The sequence below is a fragment of the Vombatus ursinus genome, unplaced genomic scaffold (genome assembly GCF_900497805.2).
Source record: "Vombatus ursinus unplaced genomic scaffold, bare-nosed wombat genome assembly UNPS02010639.1, whole genome shotgun sequence".
Taxonomy (NCBI): domain Eukaryota; kingdom Metazoa; phylum Chordata; class Mammalia; order Diprotodontia; family Vombatidae; genus Vombatus; species Vombatus ursinus.
Genome location: NW_020950417.1, coordinates 5,696,097 through 5,723,057, shown reverse-complemented (window position 1 = coordinate 5,723,057; position 26,961 = coordinate 5,696,097). Strand labels below are relative to the sequence as shown.

The window sequence follows — 26,961 nt, the reverse complement described above, 5'->3', positions numbered from 1 at the left end:
CTAATTATCCCCATTTTACAGTTGAGGAAACTGAAGCAAATAGCTTAAGTGATAGACCCAGGGTCACATAGCTACTAAGTGTCTGAAGCTGAATTTAAACTAGCCTTCCTGATTTTAGGCCCAGTGCTTCACCCACTGTGCCACCCAGCTACCTTTAATTATTTTTTTAATTCTCATTCTATAAGAAATTATCATCTTTCAAAATCCCTTAATAGAATTTCTTTCAGATTAAATTTATTAAACTTGACACTGTTAGGTCTTGTTCACATACTGGAATGCTTAGGTTAAAATGATGATTTTTGCCAGATTTGCTTTCCAAATATGTAGTTGGTTAAGTGGCCAATACTGTTTGTGTCTGTGTGTGTGTTTAATATAACTGTATCTTCTGTGACTCAGGATACCTCTCAGTATTAGAGGCAGCTGATGCAGCAATGGATGGAGCACTGGGCCTGGAGTCAAGAAGACCAGAATTCAAATCTGGTCTCAGACACTTACTAGCTGTGTGACCCTGGGCAAGTCAGTCAGTCTCTGTTCACCTCAGATGTAAAATGGGGATAATAACAGTACCTTTCTCATAGGGATGTTGAGAGGATCAGATGAGATAATAATTGTAAATGCCTAGACATTAGCCTACTAATTGGTTTCCCTGCTTCTCAAGTCTCTTCTTACTTCAGTCCATCTTTCCCATAGTTATCAAGTTGATCTTCCTAAAGCATGGAATTGACTGTGTCAATCCTCGTTCAGTCAACTCCAATGACTTCGTGTTAGCTTCAGGATCAAATATGTAATTTGGCATTCAAAGCCCTTGATTATCTGGACCCCTCAAATATGCAGTCTTCTTAGATCTTATTTCTCCCTTCTCCAGTGCTTTCAAGGAACTCACAGACTAATAGATGAGACAACGTACAAACAAGCAAGGGTATTCCCAGCGCTAGCTCTTGTGTGCTGTCTCTCTCTGTTTTGCTCACTTGTCCTGTCTCTCTCAAATAACGAATATATAAATAAATTAGTAATATTGCGATTGATATATTAACATAATAATATTATTACTTGGTAGTCTCAGCGAGAAGCAAGATGACTGAGAAAGGATCCTTACAGAAGATGGAACTGTAATTTAGGCTTTAAAGGAAGCCAAAGAAACTAAGAGGCAGAAATGAAGAATAATTCCAGGAATGGGATTCAGCTAATGAAAATGCTCGGAGTTGGTAGATAGTTTCTTTTTCAAGAAGACAAACGTCTTTGCATCATGGGGCATATTGGAGAGAAAGTTGTAAGAAGACTGGTGGATTGGGAGGGGGGTAGGGAGAAGCAGTATTTTATGAAAAGCCTTGGCTGCCAAACTGAGGCAGTTTATATTGATTATATTGATATTGAGGCAGATTATATTGATCCCAGAGGTGATTGAGAGCCACTGGAGTTCCTTAAATGGGAGGGGCAGTGGTATGATCAGGCCTGCCCCTTACAATTTGACAACCAAGTAGAGATTGGATTGGAATGGTGAGAGATGAGTCAGAAAGACCAGTCAGCATGCTAAGCAGTAATCCAGGTGTGAGATGATGAGGGTATTGGCATTGTCAGAGGAGAGGTGCTAAAAAGATAAAATCAACAGACCTTGGCAACAGCTTGTATATTGAGAAGTGAGAGTGATGAGTGAAGGATGGTCCATAGGTTGAAAGCCTGAGTACCTGAGAGGATGGTAGTGCCCTTGATAGTAATAGAGAAGTTAGGAAAAGGTGAAAGTTTGAGGAGAAATAAGAGTTTAGTTTTGGACATGATAAAATTTGTCTATAGGACCATCCAGTTTGGGATGTCTAATAGGCATTTGGAGATGTGAGGCTGGAGTTTGGGAGGGAAGAAAGCACTGGATAATTAGATCTGAGAGTCATCAGCATAGAGATGATAATTTGAAATCTTCAGAACTGATGAGATCACCAAGTGAAATAGTAGAGTTTTCACTTCCACATCACAACTTTGTCCATCATGGTTTTGGTATATCACAGGTCAGTATGAGAAATTAAATGGGAATTTTTGGGGGGTTTTACAAAAGCTGCAGATGACATGTGAAGGCCAGTAGATGACACAGAAAAAGTTTAGAAACTCAAATGCATTTTACATATATACATATATATTATTGTATAATATCAACATATTTTATCTTTTAATACCATAATAATTTAGATGACTTCTCTTGTACAAAGAGAGGGCCAAACAATTTTATGTGGATTTTCTAGATTGAGGGGGTGCCTGTAACCCATGTGATGTGGAAAGGATAACTGTATACAGGGAAACAGAAGAATAGAGCCATAGTGGTAAGGAAAACCCAGGAGAGAGAGAGAGAAAAATTCATATCACGCCATTTATCTTTGACAAATACCTTAGATGGATATCGAGTTGGGTCTAGAATTGAGTAAGAACAAAACAAGGTAGATTGCATTTGGGAAACTAACAGTGTAGCATATTTAGTGAAATCTGAAAAATGCAGGGCCTCTATAGAAATAGTATTGTATTATGAATCAAAGGAACACCATGATCAGTAAATCAAGAGAGATTTATTAACTCTTTAGCAGTGTCAGTCACTCAAGCTACAAATACAAAGAATACTTTCAGGGAGCATGCATTCTATTGGGGAACACATATATACAGAACAAATACACACATGCAGTAAATGCAAGGGAGTTAAATACAAGGCAGGTAGAGGGAAGAACACTTGACAATTTGGGGAATCAAGAATTGTTTCGTGTCAAAGGTGGTGCTTGAGCTGCATTTGAAGAAACTGGAGAATTCGATGATGTAAAAGTGAGGAGAAAAAAATAAATGTTTATTTACTGATTGGGGAGGGAATACATTCCAGGCATGAGGAACAGCTGTGTGTAAAGGGACTGAGATGGGAAATTGATTGCCGTTTGTGAATAAGAAAGAGAAGACTTCTTTAGGCCTCTTGTAGAGAGTAGAATGCTGAAGGGAAAAATCAGTTAGGGCTTGGTTGTGAAGGGTTTTAAAAACCAAAGAAATTTGTACTTTAAGCTTTGGTAGCTTAAAACTTCATTAAGACTTTGGAATACTCTGTACTTCTTAGAGACCATATGGAGCCAATGGAAGTATTAGGATCAGATAAGTGCTTAAGTAAAGTCAATTTTGTAGCTGTGTGGAACATGGAGTGGAATAGGGAACAGAGAGACTTATTAGGAGATGTTTGTCATATTCTAGGTGAAAAGTGGTCAGTGCCTAAACTTCGACAGTGGTTATATGAGTAGAGAGAAAGGGTTTGATGTGAAAGATACTGGCAGAGTATTAATTGCAAGGTTTGACAAGAGATGGGATATTTGGCATGGGCAATGAATATAAGTAGAGCTCAGGGTGATAACTTAGAATTTCATTGGTCTAGGGAACTGCCATGTGAGGAAACTCATTTCAGGTTGTCTGTCGTTGTAGAGTTTTTTGGGACCCTAAGAGATTAAATTAATTACCCAGGGTCACACAGTCAGTATGTACCAGAGTGTGAGGTGTTCTTGTCTCCAACACCAGTTCTGTATACTATACCATTCTGCCTCTTAAATTAAAGCTCACTATAGTCCCACACTTAACAGTGAGTGAACAGCACAGAATTCCCATTCTATGATGTTATGGTGGAAATGCTGTGTATAGAAAATCCACTCCCTGGAACCACTTGTGAGAGGCCCAAATCCTTCTGATCTTGTCACAGTTCACTGGTAGTTGGAGTCCATCAGTGGCCCATGAGTCTCTGGGATAGCATCTCTAAGATTTGAGTTGCTTGGGGATTTTGCCCTAAGCAGGTGGTAAACTCCTAAGGCTAAACACTGGCACAGTGCTGATAGCCTACAAGTACCATAAGGGAAAACTGAAAAAAACTTTGAGGAACATAACTAATTATCAAAATTGCCTATGACTCGAAATAGCTATGAAGAATGTGCTTTGTAGATGTGTACAAGTACCATAAGGGAAAACTGAAAAAAACTTTGAGGAACATAACTAATTATCAAAATTGCCTGTGACTCGAAATAGCTATGAAGAATGTGCTTTGTAGATGTAAATACATTGCCAGTGATGTATGCAAGAAATTTCATGAAAGCTATCATTAAGAGGTGGTATGATCAGAAAAAGAAACCAATCATGTAATAGGGAGAGGGAATGATTGATAGATGTCCCCCAGTACCTATGAAATATTAAAAGACTTAGAAGAAGTCTGTCATACAGGCAGAAAGTCCATGGAGAATTTATACAAAGATATAGACAGGAACTATATATGATGAAAAGGTGTGGGTGCCTATCTGTACCAGCCTACATGAATCATGCAAAATAAGGAAATGCTTCTCAGTACTTCTCAGCCATAACTAGTAGTCAAAATTTATGGTTTTCAAGTCAGTCAAGAGAAAAGGAGTGGAAGAGAGAAATACATTTAATCCTTTAATACAGTTTTAAAATGTAGTAACATGAGCAGATATTTTGTTTAACACAATGGCATAGATGTCATAATTTCTATGAGTTTGTCACATACTTGTAAAAGTACTTTGTTTAAAACTGCTATATTGGCTGGATTTCGACATTTATGTATCTTAAAAGTTAAATGATGTAATTTCCTAGTTCTGTGAAATTACTAGTCGCTTTGTTATAATTTAATACAAATTTTACCCTGAGATCTTGTCTAAATCGAAAAGTACATATAATGGAAATTTTGAAGTTGTCCTTTGTAGTTGTCTCTAAACTCAGAAATCAGTTGAGAGGTTTTGGAGGTTTAATTACACTCTAATTACTTATTCCTTTGCAAGCAACCAGTTATTAAGTTAAATGCTTTATTGCTTCACTGAGTCTATGATCTCATCAATGTGGGTACTCTGCATCATTGCAGATCTCTGCTTATGTCTTTCATCCTTCATGATTTTCATCCTTATCCTCCAAAGAAATTATAGTTTAAAGGTTTTCTTTTATGAGTGGAGAAAATGAAAGAAAACTAAGAAAAATATTTTGCTTGTCCTTGTGAATTTACTATCCTATCAGGAGCATATAACAGCTCTTTAGCAATTCTGAGATTCTATAAATGTGCATTAATAACTATAATAGAAATGAGATACATGCATGAAATAAGTACAAAGTGCTGTTCTAGCTCTTAGGGGAAAAGGAAAAAAAATCCTTCAGTTTCATTTAACTCTACAGAGATGTCTGAACACTGGTCTCCTGATTGGATAATTGCTGTGGTTAAGCCTGAAGGTTAGGAATCACTTCTCCAAGTTCAGTGGCATGAGTAAATTCAGTTTTCAGTAATACTGATCTAAATCACTGGTAATTGAGAGTCACAGAATCTGTTGTTATATTTAAATTTCATGATAAGAAATGAAACTATTAGACATTTGCAATTACTGAAAATGATTGAATATTCTATTTTTATTTTAATAAGCGTCACCATATGACTGAATTCTAAGTAAAGCACCTCTTGTTTGTTAAAAAAAATCTTTTGGCATAATTAGCCTACAACACAGTCTTTTAATTTTCACATGTTCTGTACATGTTCTATGATACAAATATGGAAAGGTTTGTTTTAGGATGTTTCTTCTTGTCTTCTATCCAGTATAACATGAATTTATTTATATTTCCATTACATTTTTTTGTAAGAATTTTATAGCACAGCCTTTGAGGTAATTGTAATGTGGCTTAGGAATCCCAGAACCAGAGCAGGATTCACTCTTCATTCTCTTGACAAATATTTGTTGAGCATTTATGTACCACAACCCAAGTGTATATTTTTAGGTTGTAGCTGCCCCCTGTAGTATAGATGTGATCATTTATAACTCAGATGAAATGAATTATTGTTAATATGAAAATTCTTAATTAGAATTTACATAATACTAATGCCCTAGTGACTACTGTCAAAGAACATCTAGTAAGCTATAAAGAGACTATGATGTGCCTCAGTGGAGGGAAAACTCACAAGAACAGAAGTACAGATCTTTGAAATATTGAAGTGTATGTGTGTACACCTGCATGTTTGTACTTACATGTATACATGTGTTATGTGTATGGGCAGGTAGGTGGCACAGTGGATAGAATGCCAGGTCTGAAGTCAGGAAGACTTGAGTTCAATGAAATCTCACCTCAGATAGTTACTAGCTGTGTGACCTGACCAAATCACTTACCCCATTTTGCCTCAGTTCCTCATCTGTAAAATGAGCTGGAGAGGGAAATTGCAAGCCTATCCAGTATCTTTCCCAAGAAAACACCAAATGTGGTCATGATGGTCTGACTCAAATGACTGAACTGACAACAAAGATGTAACATCATCTTATTCTATCATAAGATGAAAAATTTAGAGCTGTAAAGGATCTTTAAAGCCATTTAGTATACCACTCTTATTTAACAAATGAAGAAACTGGCTCCTTGAGGTTTAGTCACATTGGCTTTAGAAATATGCATATTTATGTATGACTAAGTTTCTGGATTAAGTGTAAACTGGTCTTTGTTTTTGTTAGCTGTATAGTATTCAATAAATGGAAATCAGAAAAAATAAGCTAGATTACTACATAAATGTTTAATAAATAATACAAAATTGTTATTTGTCATGAAAATGAAATTTTATAGATTGTGAAAAAGTAGTATTAATGAGAAGAACATACGAATACCCACATTTATCTCCCTTTATTTCATTGTTTGTGCATAGGGCAACTGAATCTTAGCAAGTTTATTCTGGTAAATGTTTAACAACTAGCTAGGGGTTGTGCACAGGATATAGTTTTTTAAGTTTAATCTACAATATTGACATTTTCTCCATCACTTTTAGTCTGAACGGTCAACAAAACAATAAATCTTTGTAGCTGTTTTCTGATTTCCAGGTTGTGAATAAATGCTCACAATTTATTCTCCCTAGTCTTTACGAGCTGACTTAGGACTCTTAACTTATTTTCTTATTAAACTCCAGGTTCTTTTTTTAGTTCCTGATGATACAAAAAAAAAATAGTATCTTTCCTCAGTAGCTTATGTTTAGTTGGTGAAACATCATGTAACGTGTATAAGTATATAAAATACATAAATGAGATAGTTTTGAGGGAGGAAGGAGAGCATTAGCAATTGTAGGCGATTAGGATAAGTTGGCACAATAGTAATGCAATAATGCAAGTGAAGGTATTTTCAGGTTAAATAATTTAAAATGAAATTCATATAGATACTTTCTAAATGTCTTCTGGGATCATAATAGCTTTCATTTCTTCAACACATATTCAGTACTGTACAGTTTGCAAATTATTTTGCTCACAGTAACCCTTGGGATTACATTGTAGAATGTACATTGTACATTGTCTTAATTTTACTAGTGAGGAAACTGAAGTTCTCAGAGGTCACAAAGCTATCAGTTGGCAGTGTTGTGATCCATAGATAGCCACTGACTCCCAGATACTGTGTTTTTTCCACTGTTGAACATTTCAGAGCATTTTTGAAATTGTTGACATACTATTAATTGACTTATATTTCAAGTGTTGCCACTCAGTTTTAAAGTGTAAGATAGAAACATTTTTTGTCTACTATTTCTGTGGTTTTGCAAAGTAAGGAGTTTAATGCTACATAAATAAGATTTTGATTTCAAATCTTCATTTAATTTTTAGAAGCTTTCGATTTTAAGTATACTAAATCTACTTCTAGGCATACATTTTTAAACACAGTCTATATTATCTCTTCCCATAGGGCGCAGGTCAAGATAAACTTGGAATTTATGTGAAGTCTGTTGTAAAAGGAGGTGCTGCAGATGTGGTTAGTAAACTTTTTAAATTAGAAAGTTTCCAGGATGTCAGAAGTTTTACTGATTTAAAAACAAGTTGTTAAACTATTTACCAAATGTAGTTGCCATTTTAATAGTTGATTAAAACACTAAATAAGAAGATTCTCTCTTTCCTTCCCTCTTTTTCTGACTTTTCTATAACTTATATATAGGATGGACGTCTGGCTGCAGGTGATCAACTGCTCAGTGTGGATGGGCGGAGTTTAGTAGGACTGTCCCAAGAAAGGTATTTCTTATTTTTGTTAATCATTAACTTTGGCATTGTGTGCACAAATATATTCATGAAACCATTCTTGAAGGTATTCTGTATCCTCAATTTAATGTTTCTAATATGATAGAAAGACTTCTAAATAAATGTATTTTTGAAGCTGGCATAGTTTACTTGAAGTAAAAAAGGTGTTAATAAAATTGTAGGCAAATTTCTAATGGTAGTAAATGGCCCATTTATTCTTTAATAATTCACTTTGAAAAAGAGAATGAGCAATTGGCTATTGATATAAGGTAAAAAGTATAAAGAATCATCTGGGAAAAGTAGATGACGTACCTATTTAGTACTTCTGTTAACCATTGGACTTATTCTTCAGATGTCACAGTATTGACACGATCTTAAGTAAGTTCTTCCATTTCCATTGTTCTCATCCAGGGCAGCAGAGCTCATGACAAGGACAGGTTCTGTGGTGACATTAGAAGTTGCAAAACAAGGAGCAATTTACCACGGTTTGGCTACTCTCCTCAACCAGCCTTCTCCCATGATGCAAAGAGGTGAGAATTAGTCATGGAAAATGGAATGTGTTTTCCATTGTATGTGTTGTTTCCTTAGAGTAATGGTTTTAAAAAAAATTGGGCTTTTATCCAGTTGTACATTAAATTGCTTTATATGTTCTCGTCAAATTGGATTATTTGCTGTACCTTGTGCGTGCCCTGCCCTTTTTCTGCATCTACCCTTTTTATACAGTTATTCTTGGAATGCTTCAATTCCCCGTCTCAGTTGAGAGGTTACCCATCCTCAAATGTCCACTCGAGTACCACCTTATCCACAAAGACTTCCCTAATCCTATAGTTTGTAATGCTCTCTTGCTCTTTCGACTTTTGCTGTTTCGTGTACATAATAATTCCTTGGTAGAGGATATCCAGCGTAGAATCCGAATGCAATAGGAAATGCCTTTAGATGGTCAGGTCCTCCAGAAGCTCCTGTTGTAGGTAACACTGAGTGGATGTTGTAAAGCTTCTTAGTAATCCACAACTATTCGAGACTTTGGGTTAACAGTCTATGCAGGAAAAGCAAGTAGATGAAGAATACCTGCTATACATATTATGATATGCAGTTGGAAGATAACTTGCAGAACTCGACAGTCTGTCTAGTTACACACACTTTTGTACACACACATTGAGCAGATGCTGTCGGAGGATGAGTTGGTTCCAGAATTAAGAGGAAGAAAGTGGGCTGTACTCTTTGTGCAATAGTTTCAATGACCCCCAAGTTGCTCCCTGAAACAAAAACCATTTTCTTAAAAAAAATTTTTTTTGCCTTTTGTTTTTGGGTGCACATTTCCTAATATATCCCTCCACCTACACCTTCCTACAGTATAATCCTTTATAACAAAGACTGAAAAACAAGGGGAAAAAACACGTCAGCAAAACTAACCAATGTATCCAAATAATCTGATGGCATGTTCAGTGTTCTAAACCCATAATCCCCCACCTCTGCAAAGAATCAAGGTGGAGATACCTTCTCATGTCTTTTTTGGGAGATAAGCTTGATGATTATGATTTCACAGCATTCAGTTTCAGTTATTTTCTTCTCATTCTTTGTTTTTACTTGCTTACTTAGTCTCTAAAGAATCAATGTTTGGAGTGGCACTAGTAGCAAGAAAGAACTGCATATTACTAGTGGTGACTTGATGCTGTTTTTGTTGTTGTTGTTGTTGTTGTTCAGTCATGTCTGACTTTTTGTGACTCCATTTGGGCTTTTCTTGACCATGCCCAGGGTCACACAGCTACTAAGTGCCTGAGGTCAGATTTGAATTCAGGTCTTCCTGACTCTAGGCTGGCATTCTATCCACTCAGTCATTTTTTAGTCCTGTCCAACTCTTCATGACCCCATTTGGGAGTTTTCTACGTCATTTCATTTCAGGCTCTGAAAGAACTTAACAGACATGACCTGAATTGCTGACAGTAATGTTTAAGGAATTATGCAAATTAGAAGAGGTATTAGATGACTGGAGACATGCAAATATCCAGAATCTCCAAAAAGGAAAGCAGTAAAAGGGATAGATCTCCTGCTTTGCAAGTGGTGTTATGCGAGGGTTGAAGAAAGAAGGCCGTGATGATTAATAGTTAATAGGGCTCATTAAGAACATGTCATGCCAAATGAACCTCCATTTCCCGTTTTGGATAGTTATCAGGGAAATGCCCTGGATGTTGTTCCTAACCCCATATATCCCATCGGTTGCATAGGTAGTCATGAAAAGACTTGTCTCTTTCTGTTTCTCTTTCTATTTCCCTCTCCCTCTTCCTTTCTCCTAAGCTGCTCCCTTCTCTTCAGCTCTTTTTTTATTCCCATTGCAACCAATATTCAAGATTTTTTCCTTCCCACCTAGACTATTATAATACCCACCTAATGATTCTTCCTGCCTGTTGTCTGACTCTTCTCTAGTCCATTTTCCACATTGTTCTTGTTATCTTAATACCCAGTTATCTGTCCTCACATTTCAAAATATTCAGCTCTTCACCCTGTCATTCAAGGTTCAGTTTACCTCCCTTCATACTATTTGTGCAGTCTGCTATTCCCCTTAATGTGATCTGTGAATCTAATCTCATTACTCTCCATTTTGTGTTCTCAGATGTGCTTAGCTTAGATCTTCATTCCCACCCTCAATATTTCCTTCTGTTTAGATTTCCTAGGCCTACCTCAGATATTACAGTTTCTATGAAACCTTTTTTGTCTACCCATGTGTAGGTAATTGCTAGCTCCTCAAATTTCTGAACAACACTTTCTTGATTTCTTCAGATTTTTGAAAGACTGCTATGTGGAAAGAGGGATTATACTTCTATATATTTTTAGAGGGCATAATTAGAACCAAGGAGTGGAAATTATAAGGAAGTATTTTCTGTTACTTTAAGCTGTCCTAAAGTAGAATAAGCTATTTTATAAAGTAGTATTATTTAATTAAATGGCAATATTAGTCTTTTAATTCACATAGTTTTTCTGAGAGTCTTAGCGGAAAAAATGCTGGAGTTGGAGGCAAAAGACCTGGCTTTGAATAATTAATCAATTAGCAGGCGTTTATTAAGCACCTGCACATGTCAAGCTGTAGGGATACAAAGACAAAAACAAAACAATATGTGCCCTTAAGAAGCTTACATTTGGGGGCAGCTAGGTGGCTCAGTGAATAGAGCATCGACCCTGACTGAAGTCAGGAGGACCTGAGTTCAAATCCAACCTCAGACCAAACACTTGACACTTAGTAGTTGTGTGACCCTGGGCAAGTCACTTAACCCCAATTGCCTTTAAAAAAAAAAGTTTACATTCTTTTGAGGGAAACTCAAAAGGGAAATAAAAAAGGGAAAAAATTTTTTTATAGATCCTTGCAGCACTCGGGCATCCGTAATGTTGCTCTCAGACAATCTCCAAGATATACTTTAAAGCCTAGGTATTCAATACTACAGGAATCTTGACATAAGCAGATGCAGTTTGATCCTAAAGAATCAGGTTTGCTCTGTCTATTTCTGTCCCAACCTTTGAGCAAAACTTCAAGAAAATATCCGAAACGAAGCTTGGGTGGCATTTATTTGTCATCTATCAAGTTGGTCAACTTGTGATAATAGGGTCCTTTGCCATAGACTAATTGACAATAGGAATATCAGGTAGAAGACAACTTTTATTTCCTCTACCACAGAAACTCCTTACAATGAAAGGACTCCCAGGTATGGGTACACATGAACAGTTCTAGGACACGTGGTGATTCTTTTACTCTTTGCCTTCCAGTTTGAGGGCAGACCTGTATGTGGACTTGGGATACTTTTGGGGCTCACCACTCTCAGAGTTGAGCCATTTACTATAACTTCTCAGAACTCCACCGTGCTCATCTCTGTGGTTTTATATAACTACAGCCTGAGGTCAATAGGAGGAAAAGACTTTGCACACCTTAAAGTGTTATATGTGTGAATTATTATATGTCTCAACCCCAGAATATGCTATATCTCAATTGAATTAATGGTAGACAGATTTTTGTCCATTCATTTGGAGCCCTCATCTTATTGAGGTCATGTTGTCATGAGAATTATACCTTTTTTTCTAAATCATTTTTCTGAACCTTTCAAAATCTACTTTCCTAAAGTTTTAAATTAAATGTCTGACTATGCCTTATGTTCCATTTGGCTATCTGGAAGATTGACTTACACAGTTATCTGACTTCCAATTATCTGGAAAATTGACTCTATTCTCAGTGATACCAGATAAATAAGATTGTCAGTATTTTTTTTTAAAACCTTGAGGCTATTGGAAGATTTTGTATTCTATGTGAAAAGACAAGGGAGGAAACTCGGCGTAGTAGAGGGCTCACTTTGGGGATAGAAAGACCTGGTCCTTGACATCACAATTCTTCAGGCAGCTCTCTTAAGACTTTCACTTAGGGGCAATTAGGTGGCACGATAGATAGAGGACTAACGTTGGAGTCAGGAGGACCTGAGTTCACGTCCCACCTCAGCCACAGAACACTGATTAGCTGTGTCCTGGGCAAGTCACTGAACCCCAATTGCCTCACCAAAAAAAAAAAAAAAAAAGACTATCACTTAAAGTTCTTGATCTGCTTGAGTGAAGGGAGTTTCCACAATGAGATTTCCCCATGCTGTAGAAGTCTTATTCTCTGGGTTTAGATTCCTTGTGGTCCCCACACTCAAATGAAAGTTCTGTTTAGCTGCTATGTTCAGCATAGCTATCTTCTTTCAACACTCTAAACCCACCCCCAGTCCGTGATTTTTTTTTAAACTAGTTGAATAATTGATTTCCCTTTTCAGAAGCTAAGAAAAATCTCTGAATGAAATCATGCAAAACATTTTAAGGAGAATCTTTAAGACAAAAAACAAAGATAGCCATTTTAAATGCCCTTTTTTGTTATAGTTTCAGATCGACGAGGCTCAGGTAAACCCCGACCAAAGAGTGAAGGTTTTGAACTGTATAATAATTCAGCACAAAATGGGTCACCTGAGAGTCCTCAGCTACCTTGGACAGAGTATAGTGAACCAAAGAAGCTCCCAGGAGATGACAGGCTGATGAAGAACAGAGCTGATCACCGGTCTAGCCCGAATGTGGCAAGTAAGGCAAATTAAACTTGTTTTTTATGTCCTTCTAGGCATTCAATGTGTTTGTTCTTATATGTGCATATACATAAATACAAGTTGAAGTAATGTTTTAAAGTATCTAAATTAAATGAGAAATATTATGTGAATAGCTCTACCATGAAAAATTTGCCAGAAGTATCAAAGTTATGTAGAATTTTGATTAGAGAGTTAATGCTCTAGGTAATGCCCAAGGGAGTCATATTTTGGAACAAACTTTGAAGACCCTTCCAAAAGTTTCTGTTGTCATTAGGAAGTGCCTGCCTTGTAGCACCAGCGTCAGTGCTGTGGATGTCTGCTGAAGTGGAGTGTGGGCTTATGTCAGCATTTAAAGTTATGTGTTGTCTTTCTTCCTAAGATTGATTGGCTGCCTGGCTTCTAACAGTCCTAATGATGTCCGTGCATTCAACTTGTACTCCTTTCTCTATGAGTACCTATTTTTAAGTAATGAAATATTGTGAAAACAGTTTGCTTATTGAATATTAAGATTTAAATGTAAGAATATATTGAGACTTTTTTTTCCTAACTGTCCCCAACAGATCAGCCTCCTAGTCCTGGAGGGAAAAATACATATGCCACTGGAACATCAGCTAAGATAACATCTGTTTCTACTGGAAATCTCTGCACAGAGGTCAGAAGGAAGAATTTTTCTTATTCTTATTCTTATTTATTTTCTTATTCTTAAACCTGGTTAGGAATACTGATTGCTAGTTGTCAAGCAGTTTTTTTAAAATTGTAATTTAATATTAAATATCATTATGTATTATTTTTCTATACTCAAATGAGTAGTTATCAAATTTTGAGTACTTGGATATTTAGCTTTAAAATTTAAAATTTTAGAATTCCATGCCATAATGTTAAGGTATATTTTATTGTTCTGAAATATTTTCAGATTGCTAGGATGAAACATGTTTCTAAAGATAATTAGAAAGACTCTTCTTTGTGAAAATGGCTACATGTCCACTTTTCCTTTATGTTCTGTGCCTTTTACAGGAGCAGACACCACCCCCAAGACCTGAAGCTTACCCTATCCCAACTCAGACATATACCAGAGAGTACTTTACATTCCCAGCTTCTAAATCACAAGATCGTATGGTTCCTGTTCAGAATCAGTGGACCAATTATGATGAAAAACAACAGATCCAGACAGATAATAATCATTCCGGTGTCATAATTCAGGTTGGAAATGAAATTCAACTAACTTTCTAAAGCTTATTTTGCTGTAAGGCATTTTAGGACTACAAATAGGTTTGGTGAGATGGAACATAATCCTAGGGATAAAGTAGATTGGGGAAATTTTTTAAAAGCAAAATCAGTTATTTCCATGATAGTGTTAAATACTGTATGGGATATAACAAACCTGTCAGGTTTGCAAAACGTTTTGTACTCATTATTTCACCTGATCTTCCAACAATCCTGTTAAAATACTATATTTAGTGTTGGTTCCAGTTTAGAGATGAAGTATCAGTAATGCAGAGATTGTGCTGGTTATGACGCTTGTGAATGTCAGAGTTAGGTTTTAAGCCTATGTTTCTTTTGATTACAGTTCTAAAATGCTTTACTTTTATTACTGTCTTTTGTTTTTACATTTTTGTTTTTTAATATATCCCTCCTTGACCCAACAAGCAATCCCATGTTACAAAAAATAAAACTGAAAGAAGGAATAAAAAACAGGTCAGCAAAACTAAGGAACACATTCACCAAGTCTGCCAAGCCCAACTATATTATACCAACCTGGAGTAAATTCCACCTTTTGTTTGGCACAAAGTTTACTTCACTTAAATATTAAATGAATATTAGGTTATCACTTTCACTTAACATTTGAGAAGTAAAAATATCACCAGTTTTAAAATTTCTTTTCAGAACTCTTATTTGTGTTCTTTTGAACATTGGGGTTCTACAGACTATGATTTAAGGAATGCTGCTCTGCAACAGAAGAATAAAGTGAAATGAGCATTGATGGAGGCAGTAGCCTTTCCTGAGAAATCATTGAAATTACCGTGTACTCAGTAAGGCTCCATCTGCTTTGTGCCTGAAGACCTTCAGTGTAGTCTGTCATTTCTGAACTTTACCAGTCTCTTAATGTAACCTAAGATTGCATTACCTTTCTTGGCTGCAGTATCACACTCCTGATCAGTCATATCAAATTTAATGTTCCCAAAAAACTCTTTTTTAGGCAAATTGTTATCTGGCCATGATTTCTCCATGTTGTACTTAAGAAGATATATATATATTTTTTAATCTTAAGAGTTAGGTTTCACATTTATCTTTAATAAATTATATTTTATTAGATTTTAACCTATTTCTCTGTCCTGTAATTTACTTGTATCACTCTCATATCTCAGTTTTTCCCCTACCACATCTATCTCTTTAATTTTTTTTTTCTGGCTAGGCAGTGGGGTTAAGTGACTTGCCCAGGGTCACACAGCTAATAAGTGTCAAGTATGTGAGGCTGGATTTGAACTCAGGTCCTCCTGACTCCAGGGCCGGTGCTCTATCCACTGCGCCACCTAGCTGCGCCTCTAGGAATTCTTGTCGGGCTTATGTCAAATTGGCATTTTTCTTGAGACTTCAGTTATAGCTGTTTTCACATTTGTTATCTTCTTCTGATTTTGTGTCTTGATCTTCCCTGCCACTGTAGTCACTTTTTCTGGTCAAGTTCTTTTTTGTTGGTTTGCTTGTTTTCCCAGGCTATTTCTTGACTTTGAACTTTATGTTAAAGTTAGACTGTGTTCATCTAGGGGTGAGGTGATAATGTTCCAAGCTTAGGGCTTTTTCATGCTGCTCTTTTCAGAGCTACTTCTGGGGATCTACAAGTTTTCGGTGCTTTCAAGGTGGTTTGATATGAAGAAAGGTTATTGTTCTCCTGGTCTGTGCTCTGGTTTTTATTTAGAAAGGACCCCTGGTCCCTTGCAGCCACAAGCACTAGTGCTTCTCTCTCCCCTGGAACTGCCACCCAGAACTGTGTGTGGTCAGTAGAGTTACCAAGTAGTACCAGGCTCCGCATCTAGTGCCAGCAAAGGGCCCTCTGGAATCTTCTTCTAACCAGCTGTCCAGTTCGCAGAGACTGTTAAGTGTTTGTGCTGAGAGCAGCTGAATCTGCCGTTGCCACTGTTGCAGGCATCTCCAAGGCCCTCACCTCTAGTGCTGATGTTGTGTGTACTCTAGGCTGGTGCCCATCCTGGTCACAGACTTCTACTGACCTCCTAAATTGTCTTAGGCTGAAAAAATGTCACATCCCAACCTTTTGTTGGCTCTGCCATTCCAGAATTCTTTTTGAGGCATTGTTTTAAAGTTATGTGAAGGGGAATATTGAGAGAGTTTGACTGGGTTGCTACCTTTACTCCACCATCTTGGCTCTGTCTTCAATAATAACTTAAGTGTCTTTAGCAGTTCTTTAAGACTAACAGGTTAAGTGACTTGGCCAAGGTCAGATAGCCAGTACAGTAAATTCAGAGACAAGAATCAAACCAGTCTTCCTTACTACAAGACCAGCTCTCTATCCTACTTTTCCACATGGTCCCTCTCTATCAGTCAAGTAACACTGTCATAAAAAAAGAGAGATATCCTATTATTAATGGAGTCTAGAATTTTGCCAGGCATCACTGTCAAGGTCACTAACCTGGACTCCTTCACTCCCTCCAATTTTTTTTTTTTAATTGGTACCATTTTCTCTTCTATTCTTATAGTAACTTCCCATTTTTGATGATCTTACAAATATCACTGATAATGAGTGTCTCGGTCAATGACTTCTGCCATTTCTTTTATTAGAATTTTCTAGATAGGATATTGTTAGGGCTGGAAAGACCCTTAGTGATAACTCAGTCACAGAAACTGTAGTTGCAAAAGACCTTAGCTTGCCAGCCACTCCAGACTACTCCCAAAAGGAATATTCACTGTAAAACACATGGCAAGCACTAACATTTATGTAGCACTTTAAATTTCACAAAGCTGTAGTGTATATGTGTGTGTGTGTGTGTGTGTCTGTCTGTCTGTCTATCTGTCTATCTGTCCATCAATCTTGTAAGACCAGGTAGGTGCTCTTATCCTCACTTGGCAGAGGAAGAAACCAAAGCTTAAGTGCTTTGCCTACAGTCACAGCACTAGTCACTATGCGATGCAGAATTTGAATTCACTTCTTTCTGATGGCAGATCAAGCACTAACATACCTGAGAAATAGTCTTCCATCTTATGCTTGAAGATCTCCAGTCAGTCAAGTTTCTATTAAGCACCTACAGTGTGCCAGGCAGGCTCTGTGCAAAGTGCTGGGGTCACAGGTACAAAGAATATAAACAGTGTCTACCTGCAAGGAGCATACCTTCTAATGGGGAAGATAAGTACATATGTTAACATAAAGTTAACAAATACAAAATGGTTTGGAATATCAGCAAGTTGAGGGGATGGGGGAGAAGAGGCTTCCTGCCAAAAAATGATTCCTGAGCTGCCTCTTAAGAGAACCAAGGTAAAGAGGGAATGAATTCCAGGCCTATGAGACAGCCAGTGCAAAGTCTTATAGACAGGAGATGAGTATCATGTGTGAGGAACAGAGAAGGCCGGTTTGGCTAGGAAGGGGGGGGAGTACTGTCCAGTGCCATTGGTAAGATAAAATTATGGCCAGGTTGGGTAGGACTTCAAATGGTAAACAGAGGAGTTTGTATTTTATCCAATAAGGAATAATCCACCACTTCCCAAGACAGCTCATTTTACTTTGAGATAGCTGTAATTGTTTGGACTTTTTTTCTTACATCAGGTCTAAATTAACCTCTTGGCAACTTCCTTCCACCAGTTGTACTTGGTTCTGCCATCTTGGGCCAAAAAGAACAAATCTTAGCTGCCATATCTGTCCTGAATCTTCTCAGAGTTCTCCAGGTTAAACAGACCTCGTTTTGTGAACTGCTCCTAATGTGATAAGAACTCATCATATGCCAAAACTCTTCTTAATAAAGCTAACCCTTCTACACCTGAAGTTGAGTCCATCCCCTCCTGTGTCCTTCTAGCAGTCTGCCCCCTATTCATCCCCTCTCTAATCTTCAGTATCTCCACGTTTGCTGGTTACTTCTGTACAGCCTTTAGACTTACCCTAGTCCCTTTCATCCTTAAAAAGCCTTCACTAGAGCCCTTAAACTATTTGCCTATGTCTTCTTTTTCCTTTCCCAACCAAAGTCTGAGAAAATGCTGTCTTCATTTGCTGCCTCCGTCTTCTTCTGACTTTGCAATCTTTTGCAATCTGTACTCCAGTCCTATCACTGAACTGAAACTACTTTCTTCACAATTAACTCTCAGGTGTACCCCATGACTGTCCTGGGCCCTCTTCACTCAATACTATCTTTCATGTGACTTCATCAGTTATCATTGGTTTAATTATTATCTAATAAGATGATTCACAGATGTATATGTATATCTGTGCATATATACATATATGTGTATACATATATATGTGTATATGCACACACAAATCTGTGAACTGCAGACATCCTGAATCATCTGAATAGGTAACTAAATCACTAGCAACTGAGGAAGTTGTCACAAAAGGTCGCATTGAATGAAGAAGGCCCTAGAGGGTGTTGAGGTCGACTCAGTCATAAGAAGGCACAATATGGTTGAGTATCTCCTGAGTGTCAGTTCCACATTACCAGGTGCCTAAGGGATATTTCAAACTGAATATCTCAGAGACATCTCATTCAGAACGACCATATGTCCAGTCGGCTGCTGAAGCATGACATTTCTGCCTCCGTCCCCTCTTTTTCAAATTTCTTGTTGTCTCTACTCACATAGCTCCCACTTTCATTTAGGCCTGATTATCTGTCTCCTATGCTATTGTAATGGCCTTTTCATTATGCTCCCTGTCTTGAGTCTCTCCCTGCTCTAATCCAGGCTCCACATACCTGCCATAGCACTTTTTCTTATGTATTTGTTGTGTTAGCACTTTGAGGCCTCGCCCCAACCCAACTTTTATTATGTGGTACTTGCCATATAATAAAATATTCCATAAATAAATATAAAATAAAATGTAAATGCCATATGGGAGCCTGTCAGAAAGAGTATGTATCAATATATCATCACTTCTTGCCTGGACTATTCAAATAGCTTCTTAATTTACTTCCCTGTATCCATCTTCTCAAGCCCATTCTCCACCCAGCTATCACACTGGCATTCCTAAAGCAAGAGTCTGATCATGTTGTTTACCTGTTCACAAAGCTTTACTTTAACAGTTAATGCGTTTTATAATTTCACTCCAACTTTTCTTTCCAGGCTCATTACACATTACTGCCCTCATGCAGTCTACATTTCAACTAGACAGGCTTACTTGTACTTCGCTATATATGATACTTCTGTCCTTTGTGCCTAGAGTGCCTTCTCTTCGCACCTTTGTCTCCACTGATCTTCCCTCATCTCATATTACAGTGCTTCCTTATAAGTACCTGCTAATAAAACAACATGAAAATGATTTTTGCTTATGAACAAGTATTTGTTGAAGATGAAAAGGTAGAGGAATCTATGAAAAACCATGAAACCTTCCTAATTAAATCAACATATGCTTTAGTAGAAGCAGATTGCTCTAGGCCACTCTCTTAAGATTAAGTTCCAGAGAAGATGCCTACTTGAATCAGTAGGGGAACTTTTTTTCACCTAGGAATTCACTATACAAATGAAATCACAAATTCAGTCCCTATTTTTGTCCTTGACTATAATGCAGATGTATGAGGGTATATGATTTTTTTAAAAAATTCTTGGAAAATATTGTTCAAGAGCTGAGGCCAAAAATGCATAAACTATAGAGAAACCTCAAGTTTATAGATCATGAAAACTTTTTTCAAGGAGGTAGTGGAGAAGCATTGGGCATTGAGCCTCAAACAGCATTACAGAAAATTAAATTGCCTAACTATATCTTCATAGGATTTAACTCTGGTTGCTACTGGTTCTCTTTGTAGAATCAAAACATTTTAGGAGAAGATCTAAATCAAGACTAAATCAGAAAAGAATAAAATAGAGAAAATACTGCTTGCAATTTAAATAGTTTCAGCCTAACCTATTTAAACAATCAGCTGGTCTAAAAATTGAGAAATAGATAAAGGAACTATATCAACACAGACTTAATTACCATTTCTAAGAAATTTTAACTGATGTAAGTAAATTACCACAATGTGGAAATGCAAAGTGTCTAGGTACTCCCTCAGCTACAACACATTTGTTCCCCTTGTAAAGTGGCAGTGGTGAAAACAGTAGTTTAGAATATAAGTTTGTTTATAAAATCTTAAGGGAAGAGGGTGGTGAGAATTGAATCACTTCACAAAAATGTCAAAAAATGTTAGAGGGAAAAGTCAGTTACAAAGACTTGGAAACAATTCTTATGCCTGTCTACATCAATACAACAATTTTCTTCTAGGGTTTCCTGTACTGAAGGCTTTAAAAGTGAAACTAGACAAAACAGAAAAAAGGAAGCCTGTCATCACTTTATCTACCACACTTAGATTATAACATCACAAACATCGTTGTGTTATATGAAGAAATAGAAATTGTAATAAAAGAAAAATTCAAAGTGAAAAGCAAGTGCTTATGGGGGAAAAAATAAACATGGCAGTTACTAGTGCTTAAAAAAAAAATGGCTGGGGAGATTGAGAAATTTTCTGTTAACTTCCAACCCATGCGCCCTCATTTGTCAAATGAGAGGGTTGATCTAAGTGGCCTCTAATATACTATATATCATACTATGATATATATATACACAATATATTATACAATGTATTATAATATATATTATTACTATGTATATATTCAGCGATAATCTTAAGATCCACATAGCTATTTTTTCCATTTCATCAATCTTGATGAAATACACATACACATCAAGGGCAGGAAAGACGCAGGTTTTCACCAACAGATAATCACTTGGAATATCCACTCTTCCTGTGCTTAATCTTTAAGCCTCTTGCCTCTCCTATATACATCCTCCACACAAGTTCCAAAGTAATTTTTCCTAAAGTCCTAAATCTGTTCATGTCACTCTCTTGCTCAGTAAACTCTAGTGGTTTCCTACCACCTTTGGATCTAATACAAACTTCTCTGTCATTTAAAGCCCTTACATTAAACCACAATGTGGTTCCAGCCTTCCCAATGTTTCTTACATATGACTTTCCTTTTCTAGTCTCTCTGCTTTTATATTGATCATCCGTCATGGCTGAAATGTGCTCCCTCCTCACTTTTGACTTTGAATTTCTTGAACTAACGAGCTTAGTTCAAGTGACATACAATGTACATGAAGCCTTTGCTAATTCCTCCCCCATGCCCAGTTTCTAGTGCGTTTCCCCCAAAGATTACCCCGTATTTTGCATATTTTTGTGTATACTTATATATGTATATATTGTCTTCCTTGATTGAATGTAAGTTTCTTGAGGGCAAGGATTGTTTAATATCTGTATATCCTTAGCACCTAACAGAATATCTGACGCATAAATGTTTTGCTTAAGTGTTTTGCTTTTGTTGATATGTTATTGTTTGAATGTGACAGAACTCTGAGTATCACAAATTGTTGTCTTAAAGGCTTTTCAGGTTGGGTATGGTGGCTCATGATACAAGCCTATAATCCCAGCTACCAGGGAGACTGAGGCTGTTGGGTACCATTGAGCTCAAGAGTTCTGAGCTACAGCATTATGATTTGAGACTCATGATGGAAAATGCTGTCCACATCCAGAGAAAGAACTATGGAGTCTAAGCAGATCTAAGCATACTATTTTCGCTTTTTGTTTTTGTTTTTTTCTTGTGGTTTTTCCCTTTTGTTCTGATTCTTTTTTCACAACATAACTGGTGTGGAAATAGGTTTAAAGAGTATACATGTATAGCCTACATCAGATGGCATGCCTTCTGGGAAGAGGGACGGAAGAGATAGGGAAATATTTGGAACCCAAAATCTTATAACAGTGAATGTTGAAAAGTAGAAATTTAAAAGAAAAAGAGTTCTGAGCTTTAGTGGATAGTGGCAATCTGATGAGTGCACTAATTTCTGCATTAATGTAGTGAGCCCCTTGATGTGAGTGGGGCACCATTTTGTCTAAAGAAGATTGAACTGACCTACATCAGAAACAGCAGACCTAGATTTCCATACGAATTAATAGTGGAATCAGTCCTATGAGAAGCCTATAAACTTCCATCCTGGGAGAAATGGGGGGGACCTCTTTTTCTTTAATCTCTTGAGTGTCAATATTAATCAAATGAAATAATATATAAAGTACTTTATACATCTTAAAAGCACTATATAAATGTTAATTATTATCAATGGCAAATGAAGATTAAAATTGAGGTGTGTCTACTTGCCAACAAAATTAGTACTCTCATAAAGAATGTTCAGCAGAGATTACAATTTGAAGAGAGATGGACTTTATCAAGGAATTAACCCAGAGTAAAGCAGTTTTTAATTTAATTAAGGTTTGGTTTTATTACTTCGGTCTATCAGGGAAAATCTCATGAAATAGAATTCTATATTTTAATACTCTTTTAAGATAAAGAAATCTAGTAAGAGTCATGGACAAGATTAGTGGAGAGGTGCAGAGTTGGGAGATTAATGGAGGTATGCAAGGTAGAATCTCTGAAGCTCAACATCTGTGGAACAGGTGGATTGTTGAGTTGTTCTGAAAAAGAGGTAAAATATTACCACATAATTGATGATAGCAACTAGTACAAACACTTTCATTGTTGTTAAAAATGCATATATTTCCCATAGGAAATAAATTTCTCCTTTTCATATTTTTTTCAGCTTCGCAATACCTATTCTACCCATAGGTTTATGGTAACATCAAGCTATCTAGAACAACAGTTCTGATTCTGCCCTCTAGATGTTGAGGTCCTATAGATGATATGCCGATTGTCCTAAGTCCTGAGACATTTCAGAGCCTCTTAAATGATGTCTGCAGTTGACCTAAGGATATGTGATTGGATGAACAACCAGTAGAGCTTGTTTTTAGTACATATCTTGGGAGAATTAATGCAATTGAATGATGGATTGGGCCCAGGATTGATGGAAGATAGCAGGCTCGATCACATTTGAAAATTGCTCAGTGCTTTTCATGAGCCCTGAACTTCTGCCTAAAACAGAAGCCATTGTTCTTTTAGTGATGCTGTATGGCTAGTAGTCACAGAATTCAAAAGTCACAATTTCAAAAGAATCAAAATAGTGGGTTATTCAAAGAGATGACCATAGTAAGCATGAATATATTTTGCTAATTTACATATTGTAAGTGAAGAATTGCACAAAGGAAAGGGCATAAACACAGCAATGTATAATTAGAAGAGATGGCCCAGTCTTGTGGAGAGAATTAGGAATTACAAATAGATTGTCAAATCACGTGCTGCACTGATACACAAATAATGTATTGCTCTAAAGGAAATCTCTCATCACATTTATGATAAGACTCTCCCCTTCTGTGCTCTCCAGTTCTCAGTGGATTTATGAGAGGATATGGACAAGAATTGCTTAGAATGGGATGTTGGGTGGGTTGTGATTTGTACCATTGGGAGGGAGTTTTTTTATTGATAAGATCATTGATCCTTTGAAAAGTTGAAGCATGCTTGAAATAGTTTTTATTTGGTTTGGGGTTTTGTTTTGTTTAGCATAGTGAAATTTTTAGCTCTGGAGGAAAAAAACAAAGGTAGAACATGAATAGAGGGAAGGGTTGGATAAGCAAACTTCAATTAAAAATGCATAAGCAACTTTAAATGTACTATTCCCTTTAATTTTAAGTATTTTAGGACAGCTGCTATATATGCTATTATATAAACAGCAGCAAGGACACTTTCTGGCATGACTTTATGAGGGATTAGAGGCCATAATTGGGTAATGGGCATTCAGATTTTTCAAGTTACAATTCTACCGTTTTCTAGCTCTTTCAAGAGAAGCAGAAATGATCTTTATTTGTTTAGTAAATCTATATCCCCATTTCCTTATCCACCAATTGAAGTGGGAAAATTGTTGTTGTTTCTGATTAGGGAATCTTTCATTGGGATTTAATTTTCTGTCTTTATTCTTTGGAGACTAGAATAATAATAATAGTAATAATGATGGTAATAATAATAAAGCAGTGCACTTGGCTGCTTCTGCCTGTATATTCCTTTTCTTTAGGAAAGTGATTGAGGGCAAAAGAGATTAAAAGGTCATTTAAAACAGTAGGGAAACAGCTAAGTGGCTTTGTGTTTGTCTCCTAATCTCCCCAGGTTGGAAAACTGCACAGTATCTCAAATTTCCATGCATTTTTTCCTTTTTCCTTGCATTGTACCTAGGAATTTATATGGTTCATGAGGTTTAGAAGCCCATGGATTTTTTTATGTTCTCTGAAATAGATATACAGGTTATTTAAAGATTAAAAAACTTACTAGGGGATTTTATTACAGAGAACTTTTGTATTTATTGATCTTTTTCATAAGCATTAACATGTAAAATTTTTTTATAATTTTTTTTCCTCAAAACATTGTGAGAAAGTGACAGCATCTTCATTTTCCATTTGAATTGAGTTGTGGACCAAGTATATGTTCACACTACATGTATTAAATACTTGTAGAAGTAGAATTCACATTTAGAATGTTTTATATTGTTAGCTCATTAAAGGCCATTTAGAAATTATTTTCATATAGATCTAATTAGATTTGTTTTTAACTCTTTTTAAAAAAAATTCATTAAGTATGACTTTTTTTTTCCAGCGTGTTACTCGTTCCCAAGAAGAATTGAGAGATGATCAAGTTTACCAACCAGAGTGTCATCGCAAAGATTCAGACTATTTAGATCGAAAGTCTGACAGTGACATATGGATAAATCAGAGCTCTTCTGTGGAATCTAGTACGTCCAGCCAAGAATTCCTGAACCACTCTTCTAAGTCTGTTACTCCAGCTTCTACTTTAACCAAAAGTGGCCCTGGCCGTTGGAAAACCCCAACAGCTCTTCAGCCAACCCCAGTGGCTATTTCTCAACCTATTCGAACAGACCTTCCTCCTCCGCCTCCCCCTCCTCCCGTGCACTATGCAGCTGACTTTGATGGGGTTCCCATGGATTTACCTCTGCCTCCCCCTCCTCCTCTTCACCAGATAGGACCTCAGTCTGCACCAGCAGCAGCTGCAGAACGTAAAAAGAGAGAGGAACACCAGCGGTGGTATGAAAAGGAAAAAGCGCGGTTAGAAGAAGAGAGAGAGAGGAAGCGACGAGAACAGGAAAGAAAGCTGGGGCAAATGCGCACTCAGCCCTTGAACCCCACCCAACTTACTCCTGTACCTGTCCAGCAGATAAAGCCAGAAAAGCCATCTACGTTACAGAGACCCCAAGAAACTGTCATCCGGGAGCTGCAGCCCCAGCAGCAGCCACGGACAATTGAGCGGAGAGATTTGCAGTACATCACAATCAGCAAAGAAGAGCTTTCCTCCAGTGATAGCTTGTCCCCTGACCCATGGAAACGGGATGCCAAGGAAAAGCTGGAGAAACAGCAGCAAATGCACATTGTAGACATGCTAAGCAAAGAGATTCAGGATCTTCAAAACAAACCAGATCGCACAGCAGAAGAAAATGACCGTTTACGAAAACTTATGTTAGAGTGGCAATTCCAGAAGAGACTCCAAGAATCAAAGCAGAAGGATGAAGATGATGAGGATGAGGAAGATGATGATGTAGATACCATGTTAATTATGCAGCGCCTAGAGGCCGAAAGAAGAACCAGGGTAAAGGGGAAAAATCCTTTGGGTGTGCGTATCTGGGATCTATCTCTCTGTTTATCTTTTTAATTTCTGTGAATGTGTTATGGCTATATATAAATTCATGAACACAGTACAGAAACTAGTGGGGGAAAAAAAAGAGCGGTTGCTTATCAGAAAAGAACAGGTTGCTTATCAGATTGAATCTTTATTTTTATAAAAAATATTTTATAAAAAAAATATTTTTATAAAGCTTATTCGACAAACACAGGTTATAGTCATTATTACAGCTATTAATTTTATTATAATTAATTATACAATAATTATAGTTATTAATCCAGTGAAATTAATCGGTAAAGTTTGAGGAACAAAAAGAAAAAATACTTAGCAAATATTAGTTGTCTATATCAGCAAATTAGATGTTTTTATCATCAAGTTCCTGAATTATTCTTTTCACCCACCTTTTGCATAGGCAAAAAAAAAAAGAAAAGTATTCTTTACCAACTTTTAGTAGCATTGAACAAATGAAAGAATGTAAAAGCATTTGTTATGTCTTTCTTTGGAGCCTCACACTGTGTAGGGAACTGGGAATAGAAATACAAATTGTCTATCGCCTGCCTTCAGTGAGTTTACATTCTAATAGGGGGAGAGAATTTGTGCAGGGGAGTGCAGTGGTCCTTAGGAAAGAATTTTGGTCTGGGAAGTCAGAGAAATTGGTGGAAACCATAGGGGAGTTGTTTTCCAAACACAAATAATTTATGTTGAGAATTTTTAATGATTTTTAAATTTTACAAGTTCTTAACTTGGTTTTTAACAGAGAACTTAAGTGATTGGCCATAATATTTAAAAGAAGAGTTTGTATAAATCAAGAAGTACATTTTATTTGAGGTATAAACAGAAAGCCAGTTAAACATTTTGCTCATCTTTTTTTCCCATTTATGTCTTGTCCTACTGGTACTTTTCAGAAGCATAAGAACAAAATCCAGTTACTCTTATCAGATTAAAAACAGTGTAAAAATGCCAGAATTTAGTTAAATTCAAGGTATTTTGTTTCTTCAGTGAGATAAGAAAAGTATTGAAAGTCATATTTCCTGGGCTACTTTGTTATTTGTCCTCATGACAACTTGTGAAAATTAATGCTGAATATTTTTATTCAATATTATTTTACTTATATT

At 36.6% G+C, this 26,961-nt stretch overlaps 1 protein-coding gene across 1 annotated transcript in view; it reads left to right on the top strand.

Annotated features, from left to right (window-relative positions):
* AFDN (afadin, adherens junction formation factor) overlaps positions 1–26,961 on the top strand; it is a 180,801-nt gene that overhangs the window by 130,933 nt on the left and 22,907 nt on the right. Inside the window, exons 22-28 of the mRNA XM_027854857.1 lie at positions 7,687–7,752; positions 7,933–8,006; positions 8,424–8,542; positions 12,903–13,097; positions 13,660–13,751; positions 14,114–14,299; positions 24,809–25,837. Of these exons, the coding sequence (XP_027710658.1) occupies positions 7,687–7,752; positions 7,933–8,006; positions 8,424–8,542; positions 12,903–13,097; positions 13,660–13,751; positions 14,114–14,299; positions 24,809–25,837 (1,761 nt within the window). The remainder of the gene's footprint in view (positions 1–7,686; positions 7,753–7,932; positions 8,007–8,423; positions 8,543–12,902; positions 13,098–13,659; positions 13,752–14,113; positions 14,300–24,808; positions 25,838–26,961) is intronic.